We start from the raw sequence: 12,500 nt of genomic DNA, 5'->3' as shown, positions 1-12,500 counted from the left end.
TAGTAAATAATATTTTCACAAACATTACTTGCTTAGACTTCACCTTCTCTGCGATGTCATTCTGGATGTTGCTTGCGTTTGTGTTGTGCAAAGCCAGGCGAGTGGCGTTAAAAAAGGTAGAGATGTCCGATAATGGCTTTTTTTTTTTGCCTATATTCCGATATTGTCCAACTTTTAATTACCGATTCCGATATCAACTAATACCGATGTATACAGTCGTGGACTCAACACGTAATTATGCCTAATTTTGTTGTGATGCCCCGCTGGATGCATTCAACAATGTAACAAGGTTTTTTCAAAATAAATCAACTCAAGTTATGTAAAAAAAATGCCAACATGGCACTGCCATATTTATTATTGAAGTCACAAAGTGTATTTTTTTTTTAACGTGCCTCAAAACAACAGATTGGAATTTGAGACATGCTCTCCCTGAGAGAGCATGAGGAGGTTGAGGTGTGAGGGGGGGTTATTTGTTCTGTTGTGTTTATGTTGTGTTACGGTGCGGATGTTCTCCCGAAATGTGTTTGTCATTCTTGTTTGGTGTGGGTTCACAGTGTGGCGCATATTTGTAACAGTGTTAAAGTTGTTTATACGGCCACCCTCAGTGTGACTTGTATGGCTTTTGACCAGGTATGCCTTGTATTCATTCTGGTGTGTGAAAAGCTGTAGATATTATGTGACTGGGCCGGCACGCCCCCAATATTTTAGCTGGGTGGAAATCGGGAGAATGGTTGCACCGGGAGATGTTCGTGAATTGTGCTGAAATTCGGGAGTGTCCCGGGAAAATGGGGAGGGTTGGCAAGTATGACTGGGAGAAGCAACTGCTCTCTACTTCTCCCTACGTCCGTGTGTATAGCTGCGTTTTAAAAAGTCATACATTTAACTTTTTGAAACTGATACCGATAATTTCTGTTATTACATTTTAAAGCATTTATCGGCCGATAATAGATAGATAGATAGATAGATGGATGGATATAAATAAATGTATTTATATATATATATATATATATATGTTTAGATATGTATTATGTGTATGCATATGTATTTGTGTATGTGTGTATACATATATATATATATTTATATATATATATATATACAGACATATATGTAGATAGATAGATAGTCCTTTTTGATTCCTTCAGGAAAATTAAAATTCCATCTGCAGTGTACAGAGTTGAGATCAATTTAAACATAAGTAAAAAGTAAATAATGGGGGTTTAAATGGAAACAAAATAGAGAAATATTACAATAAGAATAAAAACTAACAAGCAACAATGGGTATAAAAATATAACAGTAAAATAACAATATAACAAGACAAACTAGGTAGTAGTGACCATGTTATGAAAATATGATAATATCGCCAGTCCGATATTATCGGACATCTCTAAATAAAGTTTAAAAAAAAGCCTTTCTTAGGCGGGACAGTCTCGGATTTTTACAAAAAATGACCCACTCGCAATAGAATTAGCTTCACCATTGCCAGCACCAATGATTTTACACTTTATTATTATTTTTTATTTTTATTTTTTTTACTGTCATTACAATTAAAAAATATAAAAAAATTCAAAAGTTTAGTCTGGGACTCTACTTTGAATTGAGTCTTTTTTCCCTGGGGGCAGAATGGAGGTAGGCTTGGTGAGCCATGACCCTGTCAGTCATTATCCATTGTTTGTCTCGTCTTTTCCACAGCACTACGAACAAGATGCTGATGGTCTCTGCAGCAAACTAATTGAGCCACAGTTGAAGAAGGAGATTGTAGATGTCCAAACAGAAATGTTGAGAGGTGAGGTTCACTTGAATACTTGAGGACTATTTACACACAGGAGCTGTGCAGTTTGTGGTTGTGTCATTTTATCTGTCTTCAATTTGACCAGGTGGCTGGGTGCTGAACAGAAAAAACCTCAAATTAGAGAATGTCATTGGAAGGGGAGAGTTTGGAGGTGAGTAACATCTGCCTTGACATTTATTAGGAGTTAGTATGAGGACCTGGTGTTTGGATTAGCAACCCAGCACAAACACTCTTTTGTAATATTTGCTGCCATGTCGTCGCATAATTACCTGAGTGCTTTGTTGCTACTTGTGATCTTTGCAGAAGTTAAGTTGGCTGACTACAAGGGGACTAAAGTAGCTGTGAAATGCATTAGAAATGATGCGACTGCGCAGGCCTTTATTACAGAGGCCTCTGTCATGATGTAAGTCAACTAATATGTGGATACTCACAGACTGCCATTCAGGTATTGTGATGATTTTAATACACATTTAAAACACGTCCTTCTCGTCTACATTAGTGGTTTTCATACTTTTTTCCACCAGGTACCACCTCAGAAAAAAATGGTCTCTTCCAAGTACAAAACCTAAAACCAGCGAAGTTGACATGTTGGGTAATTTGTAAATAAAAACAAAATACAATGATTTGCAAATCCTTTTCAATTTATATTCAATTGAATAGACTGCAAAGACAAAATATTTCATGTTCAAACTGAGAAACTTTTTTATTTTTATTTTTACAAATAATCATTACCTTAGAATTTAATGGCAGCAACACATTGCAAAAAAGTTTGCACAGGGGCATTTTTACCTCTGTGTTACATCACCTTTTCTTTTAACAACACTCAATAAACGTTTGGGAACTGAGGAAACTAATTGTTGAAGCTTTGAAAGTGGAATTCTTTCCCATTCTTGTTTTATGTAGAGCTTCAGTCCTTCAACAGTCCGGGGTCTCGGCTGTCCTATTTTACGCTTCATAATGCACCACACATTTTCCATGGGAGAAAGGTCTGGACTGCAGGCGGGCCAGGAAAGTACCCGCACTCTTTTAATATGAAGCCACGCTGTTGTAACACATGGTTTGACATTGTCTTGCTGAAATAAGCAGGGGCGTCCATGATAACGTTGCTTGGATGACAACATATGTTGTTCCAAAACCTGTATGGACCATTCAGCATTAATGGTGCCTCCACAGATGTGTAAGTTACCCATGGCTTGGGCACTAATACACCCCCATACCATCACAGATGTGTAAGTTACCCATGCCTTGGGCACTAATACACCCCCATACCATCACAGATGTGTAAGTTACCCATGCCTTGGGCACTAATGCACCCCCATACCATCACAGATGTGTAAGTTACCCATGCCTTGGGCACTAATGCACCCCCATACCATCACAGATATGTAAGTTACCCATGCCTTGGGCACTAATGCACCCCCATACCATCACAGATGTGTAAGTTACCCATGCCTTGGGCACTAATGCACCCCCATACCATCACAGATGTGTAAGTTACCCATGCCTTGGGCACTAATGCACCCCCATACCATCACAGATGTGTAAGTTACCCATGCCTTGGGCACTAATACACCCCCATACCATCACATATGTGTAAGTTACCCATGCCTTGGGCACTAATGCACCCCCATACCATCACAGATGTGTAAGTTACCCATGCCTTGGGCACTAATGCACCCCCATACCATCACAGATGTGTAAGTTACCCATGCCTTGGGCACTAATGCACCCCCATACCATCACACATGCTGGCTTTTACACTTTGCACCTATAACAATCCGGATGGTTATTTTCCTCTTTGTTCCGGAGGACACCACGTTCTATGTTTCCCAAAATATACAGACCATAACACTAGGGATTTAAAATAATGTCAACGCAATTAAAAAATATACCGCACTAAAAATAGACTAATTAATTTCAATCAACACGATAATTTGACAGCCCCAAGAAAAATCATTGTATATTTTCTGTAATCAAGGTACTCAAATTATTCAAGGAATTAGTTTCATCCTTTTTAAATCCCCTTTAATTTTTAAATGCTATACCTGAATGTGTTCCAACTCAGTCGCACTAGTTGGGAGGATGTTTGCTGTTCTAAGCTGACGCTTCCAACATGTCTCTGTGAAGAGGAATATTAAAGAGTGTTAAAGTTACAATGATTAAAAGGTTTTAACAATTGAAACCCCAAAACAACCTCAGTTTGTGCCACTTTTATCAAAGGAAACTACATCACAATAACTTGGTGAAGCTGCATGGCGTGATCGCTGAGGAGGACGGCAGCTTATTCATCATCACTGAATACATGACTAAGGTAGAAGTCCGACTGCTGTTCACTGTCAGCATCCGCACTACCGGCCTTACACGTGTGTGTGTGTGTTTGTGTGTGTGTGTTTGCAGGGTACCTTGGTGGACTACCTACGTTCCAGAGGAAGGGCTGTACTCGGTGAAGTTGCTCTTCTTCGATTTTCATTGTGAGTGGTAGAGCAGCTGCAGTTTTACAGATGAAATATATTTAAGCCACATCATTTGGTATGCTTGCACTATTTACATAAAAAAAAAACTGGAAAAATGTACTGGGATTAATCGCGATGAGTCAAAATGTAAATGTGTGATGAATCGGATTTAAAAAATGCATTATTTGACAGCACTGATATGTGTATGTTTACATCTTTTGTACCGACCTGAGTGCCTTTTAAAGAGGTCCTATTATGCAAAACCAACTTTTCTTACCTGTTAGTACCTGTTTTTGTGTATTTCAAATCACGATCAGTTGAAAAAATCGGAATTCAAACCATTGAGGCATGGGGGAGATATTTCTAAAATGAACTTGTCTTCTTCCAAACTTGCTCCAAACGAGCTGTATGGAATTTGGTTGAGCTCATTTGACTAGATAGTACAATCCCTCAGTTTGATCAACATTTAGTGTTGAGTGGAGGGGGGTAAGAGGAAAAAGCTTCACTGGGGTCTGCAGGTGGGCACCCCACTTCAGTGTGTTTCGTTGATAGGCCCACGACACCTCCGGAGGGCTCAATGGGAACATCTGGCATCCCAGGTGTCCGCCCCTCTGCTTTTACCCCGAGATGTCATTTTGCAGCCCAGTTGGGGCTGAAGGAGGACTTTGCCACGTAAATAAGACCGACCGTGTCCTGAGGAGACGGTCAGAAAGCAGCCTGAAGATGATCTGTAAAGCGTAATCCATGCAAAATGTAGATCAAAGCACCATTATGACATGTTCTCTAGATCACAAGGAAGTGTTTTAAATGTAAAAAAAAATAAATCATAATATGACCCCGATTCGATGAGGTGGCGACTTGTCCAGGGTGTACTCCGACTTCCGCCCGATCGTAGCTGAGATAGGCACCAGCGCCCCCCGCGACCCCAAAGGGAATAAGCGGTAGGAAATGGATGGATGGATGGATGACCTCGATTTGAGAACTAGTGCATTAAATTGTGCAAGAATAAACACTTATTGGTAGCATGTCGACCCACTGTATGTTTATCATTGTGGTCATAGTGTACACATGCTTTATACTGCTCAAAAAGATTCATTATGTCTTCTTATCCATATAACTTTCACATTTATTTGTAATCAGACAATATTTGACATTAGAGATGTCCGATAATATCGGCTGTCCAATATTTTCGGCCGTTAAATGCTTTAAAATATAATATCGGAAATTATCAGTATCGGTTTCAAAAAGTAAAATGTATGCCTTTTTAAAACACCGCTGTATGGAGTGGTACACGGACTAGGGAGAAGTACAGAGCGCCAATAAACCTTAAAGGCACTGCCTTTACGTGGAAGGCATACTTGGCCAACAGCCATACAGGTCACACTGAGGGTGGCCGTATAAACAACACTGTTACAAATATGCACCACACTGTGAACCCACACCAAACAAGAATGACAAACACATTTTGGGAGAACATGTGCACCGTAACACATTAACACAACAGAACAAATACCCTGAACCCCTTGCATCACTAACTCTTCCGAGACGCTACAATATACACCCCCTGCTACCTCTCACCCTTCTCCCCCCACACATCAACCCCGCCAACCTCAGTCCAAAATTCCAAACTGCTGTTTTGAGGCATGTTAAAAAAAAAGAATGCACTTTGTGACTTCAATAATAATTAAAGCTGCAAGCAGCGTTGGTCGGGTCCGCCTTTGGCTGCTGCCCCCGAGACCCACGGCCGGATAAGCGTTAGAAGACGCCTTGGAGCCACTATTTTGATAATCTAATGCATTGTGAAAGTAATGCAGTTGTTGTATTGAAGTGAAAATATCAAACTTCCTGTTGATTTTTGCTAAAGTATGTTAATTATTAAAATGTAGGTCTAAGTGAGACCTACATAGTGTTTTTTGTTTCATGTCTCTCTGACATTCCTACCGGAAGTTACAAGCAGTTTTGTCTCTGTTTTCTTCCTAGGAGCAGTTTGTCCGTGTTGTATTCCTAGGGAGGCGGTAGAACGCAATTTTGAGTTTTGAGGTTAGGTTTTTTCATCAGATCGCAATTTTTGCCAGACCTGATGTGTGTGTCAAGTTTGGTGAGTTTAGAAGCATTTTAAGAGGGTCAAAAAACAGCTCAAAGAGGCAAAAATGACCTTTTTTAGGAGACTTTGCACAGGGGTTCTTTGAAGGCGCGTAAAATCAAAACCTGAGAACTTATCAAAACTCTGTTATATACTTTTAATCAGAAGGGTTCAATCCCTCTCCTGTGCGAGTTTGAAGCCGAAACCACAAACGCACTCAGAGGAGATAATGTTTGAAGAAAGGTGACCGGTTTTTACAAAACTTTTGTTTTGAAGGGGGGGTTGCAAACTTCCTGTTGATTTTTGTTGGAAGTTGTCAATCTATGAAATGTAGGTCTAAGCGAGACCTACATGGAGGTTTTTGTTTCATGTCTCTCCAACATTCTTACCGGAAGTTACAAGCAGTTTTGTCTGTGTTTTCTTCCTAGGAGCAGTTTTTTCAGTGTTTTATTCAAAAATAGCGCTAGAGCGCAATTTTGAGTTTTGGGGTTTGTTTTTTTCATTAGATCGCAATATTCGCCAGTCCTAATGTGTGCGCCAAGTTTGGTGACTTTTGAAGTATTTTAAAGGGGTCAAATTACAGCGCAAAGAGGCAAAAATTGCTTTTTTTGCGAAAATTTTATTTTGAAGGGGTTTTTGCCAACTTCCTGTAGATGTTTGCTGAAAGAAGTGAGTGTATGAAAATTGGGTCTAAGTCAGACCTACATAGGAGTTTTTGTTTCATGTTGCTATGACATTCCTAACAGAAGTTACATGCAGTTTTGTCTGTAATTCTTTCCTATGGGGCGCTAGAGCGCAATTTTCATTTTGGGGGATTGGTTGCTTAATATGTTGGGAAGGAAGGTTTGCTATACCGACGTGTGTGTCAAATTTGGTGAGTTTTGAAGCATGTTAAGGGGGTCAAATTACAGCGCGGAGGTGCGGAATAATAATAAAACACAGCAGTTCAGGAGTCCTTTGCCATGGGCCAAGGAGCCTAAACATGGCAGTGCCATGTTGGCATTTTTTTTTCATAATTTGAGTTGATTTATTTTGGAAAACCTTGTTAGATTGTTTAATGCATCCAGCGGGGCATCACAACAAAATGAGGCATAATAATGTGTTCATTCCACCACTGTATATATCGCTATCAGTTGATATCGGAATCTGTAATTAAGAGTTGGACAATATCGGATATCGGCAAAAAAGCCATTATCGGACATCTGTAAATAGCGTCAGGTAAAAATTCCAGCTAATATACTGAATATACGATATTAGATTCCAAGAAAATTGTAAAAGTTATATTGTTCTCATGTCATGCAGCTAAAGCAGACATTATGTTGGAGCTCTTTTGAATCCTGCAGATGTTCCTAAAGATATTGTGAACTTTTTTCAGACATGTGTGCGATGCCATGATGTATTTGGAGGCCAATAACTTTGTCCACCGCGACCTGGCAGCTCGTAATGTTCTTTTGACAGAGGACCACGTGGCTAAAGTCAGCGACTTTGGTTTGACCAAGAAGGTGTCTTCAGTTGAGGCCATTAACAAGATGCCCGTGAAGTGGACTTCACCCGAGGCCCTCAGAGAACAAGTACGTGTCTTGGGGTTCAGTGGGGAGATTTTATTTTGCAACAATTGTTGAAAAGATCCTAAATGTTTGTTTTTTTCTTCTTTCTCATGCAAAAGAAATTCTCCACCAAATCGGATGTTTGGAGTTACGGTGTTTTGCTTTGGGAGATTTTCTCATTTGGTCGAATTCCTTATCCAAAAGTTGTGAGTATGCACCATTTGAGAGAAGTAGTCAGGAGCAGCGACTGGCTAGTCATCCTAAACAGTTTAAAATTAGATAAGAATAGCTTCCACTGAAATTCCTGATTTTTTTTTTTTATACACCTCATTAAAATACAAGGCCTGAGCTTTGATACAAGGGGAGTTTTTAGGTCAAACACAACCTTGACTGTTCTAATATAAAAAAAAAGGGAAATAGTGTCAGGCCATTTCATATATCGCTCTTATTAGTGGTAGAGGTAATGATTTAAATAACATTTTAACACACAGTGCATCCCGATTCTTCACAATTCTTCACTGTGCTTTATTTTTTCCACATTTTGTTTTTCCAAAATAGAACTAGTTCATTTTTGTCCTTAAAATTCTACACACAATACCCCATAATGACATTGTGAAAATGTTTTTTTTGTGTGTTTTTTTTCCAAATTAAAAAAAAATAATACATAAATCACATGTACATAAGTATTCACAGCCTTTGTCAATACTTTGTGGATGCATCTTTAGCAGCAATTACAGCTTCAAGTCTTTTTGAATACAAACCCTGTTTCCATATGAGTTGGGAAATTGTTTTAGATGTAAATATAAACAGAATACAATGATTTGCAAATCCTTTTCAAGCCATATTCAGTTGAATATGCTACAAAGACAACATATTTGATGTTCAAACTCATAAACTTCATATTTTTTTGCAAATAATACTTCACTTAGAATTTCATGGCTGCAACACGTGCCAAAGTAGTTGGGAAAGGGCATGTTCACCACTGTGTTACATCACCTTTTCTTTTAACAACACTCAATAAACGTTTGGGAACTGAGGAAACTAATTGTTGAAGCTTTGAAAGTGGAATTCTTTCCCATTCTTGTTTTATGTAGAGCTTCAGTCCTTCAACAGTCCGGGGTCTCCGCTGTCGTATTTTACGCTTCATAATAAGTAGACCTAAAGTGAAAAATATTTGACTTTTGGTAAGCTACTCTAGGATACACCAGGTTTAAATCCTCACGTTTTCCGGGAAATGTATTTTGCCCTTCTTTCCCAGCGGACTCAATTTATTTTATGAAAATAACACAACATGAATAATTGTTTCTTGCATTTTCTGGAAAATCAAGTATGGTTTAAACTCCTAGTTTTATTTTTTAGCACTTTCTGTGTGTGTGTGTGTGTGTGTGTGTGTGTGTGTGTGTGTGTGTGTGTGTGTGTGTGTGTGTGTGTGTGTGTGTGTGTGTGTGTGTGCGTGTGCGTGTGCGTGCTAACATCATCAACTCTATTGTTGTCCATTATGCAGCAATTAAAAGACGTGGGGCCTTTACTGGAGAGCGGATTCCGGATGCCTCCTCCAGACAGATGTCCTGCAGATCTCTACAACATCATGAAGCAGTGCTGGCAACTGGATCCTGCTCGTCGCCCAAATTTTAAGCAGTTGATGGTGCAGCTGCAAGATATCCGCAAGGGCTTCCGGAAAAACCACACGCTGGTGTGACAAAGCCATCTGTATCGTGTCGCCTACTGTTGTTTGGATTCTAATGAGGGAAGAAAAAAAATACCTCCATTGACCATCATTTGACGATGTTCACAACGTATTACAGCATTGATAACATGTTCCTTTATTGTTTTTACACCAATGACAATTTTATTGGCTGTTTTGGGAAGTGTCATGTGTTAAGTACGTCTTCCTGCGTTCTCTGAATGTTAATGAGCCTTTTTGTGGACGATTATGACAATATTTGGCAACACTGACGGGAAATATCTCCCAAACCACAATTGACTGACAATCATCCTATAAACACGTGATATGCAGCCTATTTAAAAACATATATTGATATTTTCTGAATGTTTTCCAACCCGATTTGATTGCTACTGAATATCATGTGGAATAGAAACAAGAGCCAATATGATCTTATTCTCCACAATTGTTTTATATTTTTTTCTCCATGAATGTATTGTTTTCATCTTGTTTGGAAATACTCCCCCCCCCCCCCAAAAAAAACAGTATCTTGTGGAAATTTTTGGGGGCATAGTTTCTCTAACATTTTGTGTCAAATTGTCGAGGAAAACCAGTTTTGATTTTGAGCACAAATGTGTTAACCAATTGTTGAACAGTTTAAGAACATTTCTCAACAAGCTATTGCAAGGAATTAAAGGGTTTTACCATCTACGGTCCATAATATCATCAAAAGGTTCAGAGAACCTGGAAAAATCACTACATGTAAGCGACAAGGCTTAAAAAAACAACATTGAATGCCCGTGACCTTCGATCTCAGGCGGTACTGCATCAAAAGGTGACATCAGTGTGTAAAAGATATCACCACATGGGCTCAGGAGTACGTCAGAAAACCACTGTCAGTACAGTTGGTCGCTACATCTGTAAGTTTAAGTTAAAACTCTACTATGCAAAGCGAAAACGATTGATCAACAACACCCAGAAATGCAGCTGGCTTCACTGGGCCTGAGCTGAAATTGTCGAAAAGGCCAATTTTGATTTCAAAAGAGAAATGGTACTTTTCTTGCAATGAAGATTTCATCAAATTTGGAGAATACCGTTAACAATCCATATTTACAAATCCAGAGTGATTACGTGTATATTAATTATTAACCCTTTCTAAAATATATTTTTTTAAATGTACAACTCACCAATGATGGCAAAGGAGAACAGAATGAAAACTTCCCACTTTCTAAAAAACTATTTAAATCAAGTACACATTTAAAAGTCCTGTATAGTATGGTGCTTTCTTTTGTTTTTCATGTTATTTTCTTGCTCTCTTTGATTTAATATATTGACTATTGTTTTGTATTTGATGTAGATATTTTGGAACATTTTACATATTTTTTTTACGTGCGTATTTTTGTCGTTTTAAAAGCTGGCGTTTGTTTTGTGTGTATAGTTTTGTATTGAATTGTTGAAATAAAGTTCTGGGAAAAAAGGGCCATCGTAGCTTTTCCATGCGGAACTGTTGTCGTGCGACTCGGCCCACCGGGGGACTCCTTTATTTGCCGCACGTCTTTGTGTCCCCGGCAAACGTGTCCTGAAAACAGGCGCCATAACTAAGCCCGACTTTTGGCCACATTTTCCAGAGTTTGCTTCCAATGGACAACGTGGCTGACGACTTTTATCGCGAGCTTCCAAAAGTGGTGAGTAAAAGACACTTAGTGAAATGAGTGAGTGGGGTGAATGTTAAAAGGCTGTGGAAAAGATGTCATTGTTGAAGGTCGGGTGACTTTATTTGGGTTCCCGCCAGGAGCTCCACGCTCACCTGAACGGCTCAGTTAGCTTCCAGACGATGGAGAAAGTGATGAAGAGAAAGCCGCACCTCAACATTGAACACCACATGACGGCCATCGGCAAGGGGCAGCGGAGGAGCCTGGACGAGTATGAGTATTAACCACGTTACGTGAACGCATCACCATGTAATTGCTGAGTCATCATGGCGTGCAACAGGTGCTTTCAGGTGTTCAAGGTCATCCATCAGCTGGTGGACACGCAGGAAGACATCCTGATGGTGAGCACTGATGATGATGATGTTTGTGTTTTATCTGCAATGTTCAATCAGTGCCTTCTCACTCTAGGTGGCCACAGATGTAATCAAGGAGTTTGCGGCTGATGGTGTCAAGTACTTGGAACTTAGAAGCACACCGAGAGAGGAGACCAAAACAGGTAGGATGTTTTGTCGCTGTGATTGGTAACAGCTAGGGTTTTATGCTATCCATTCCAGTCATACTTGCCAACCTTGACAACTCAGAATTAGGGAGATATTCAAAAGGCCTGCTGGGGATCACATTTGTGTGTGTGTGTGTGTGTGTATATATATATATATATATACAAACACCGTTTCCATATGAGTTGGGAAATTGTGTTAGATGTCAATCAATCAATCAATGTTTATTTATATAGCCCCAAATCACAAAGGACTGCACAAATCATTACGAACCCACAAAAGGGCAAGGAAAACTCACACCCAGTGGGCAGGGAGAATTCACATCCAGTGGGACGCCAGTGACAATGCTGACTATGAGAAACCTTGGAGAGGACCTCAGATGTGGGCAACCCCCCCCTGTAGGGGACCGAAAGCAATGGATGTCGAGCGGGTCTAACATGATACTGTGAAAGTTCAATCCATAGTGGCTCCAACACAGCCGCGAGAGTTCAGTTCAAAGCGGATACAAGACAGCAGCGAGAGTCCCGTCCACAGGAAACCATCTCAAGCGGAGGCGGATCAGCAGCGTAGAGATGTCCCCAACCGATACAGGCGAGCGGTCCATCCTGGGTCTCGACTCTGGACAGCCAGTACTTCATCCATGGTCATCGAACCGGACCCCCTCCACAAGGGAGGGGGGGACATAGGAGAAAGAAAAGAAGCGGCAGATCAACTGGTCTAAAAAGGAGGTCTATTTAAAGGCTAGAGTATACTGA

The 12,500-nt window shown here is 39.9% G+C and overlaps 2 protein-coding genes across 2 annotated transcripts in view; both read left to right on the top strand.

Annotated features, from left to right (window-relative positions):
* Positions 1-11,017, top strand: part of LOC133562855 (tyrosine-protein kinase CSK-like) — a gene marked incomplete at its 5' end in the record, with an annotated part of 21,538 nt that extends 10,521 nt beyond the window's left edge. The window contains 8 exons of the mRNA XM_061916659.1: positions 1,691-1,784; positions 1,876-1,941; positions 2,094-2,193; positions 4,011-4,101; positions 4,188-4,261; positions 7,702-7,897; positions 7,993-8,079; positions 9,378-11,017. Of these exons, the coding sequence (XP_061772643.1) occupies positions 1,691-1,784; positions 1,876-1,941; positions 2,094-2,193; positions 4,011-4,101; positions 4,188-4,261; positions 7,702-7,897; positions 7,993-8,079; positions 9,378-9,572 (903 nt within the window). The remainder of the gene's footprint in view (positions 1-1,690; positions 1,785-1,875; positions 1,942-2,093; positions 2,194-4,010; positions 4,102-4,187; positions 4,262-7,701; positions 7,898-7,992; positions 8,080-9,377) is intronic.
* A 48-nt stretch (positions 11,018-11,065) lies between these two features.
* Positions 11,066-12,500, top strand: part of LOC133563644 (adenosine deaminase-like protein) — a 39,648-nt gene continuing 38,213 nt past the window's right edge. Inside the window, exons 1-4 of the mRNA XM_061917903.1 lie at positions 11,066-11,221; positions 11,329-11,459; positions 11,529-11,589; positions 11,657-11,744. Of these exons, the coding sequence (XP_061773887.1) occupies positions 11,177-11,221; positions 11,329-11,459; positions 11,529-11,589; positions 11,657-11,744 (325 nt within the window). The 5' untranslated portion in view covers positions 11,066-11,176. The remainder of the gene's footprint in view (positions 11,222-11,328; positions 11,460-11,528; positions 11,590-11,656; positions 11,745-12,500) is intronic.

Source organism: Nerophis ophidion, linkage group LG12 (genome assembly GCF_033978795.1).
Source record: "Nerophis ophidion isolate RoL-2023_Sa linkage group LG12, RoL_Noph_v1.0, whole genome shotgun sequence".
NCBI lineage: Eukaryota > Metazoa > Chordata > Actinopteri > Syngnathiformes > Syngnathidae > Nerophis > Nerophis ophidion.
Note: the sequence above shows the minus strand (reverse complement) of the source record. Positions and strands in the feature narration are given on the sequence as shown.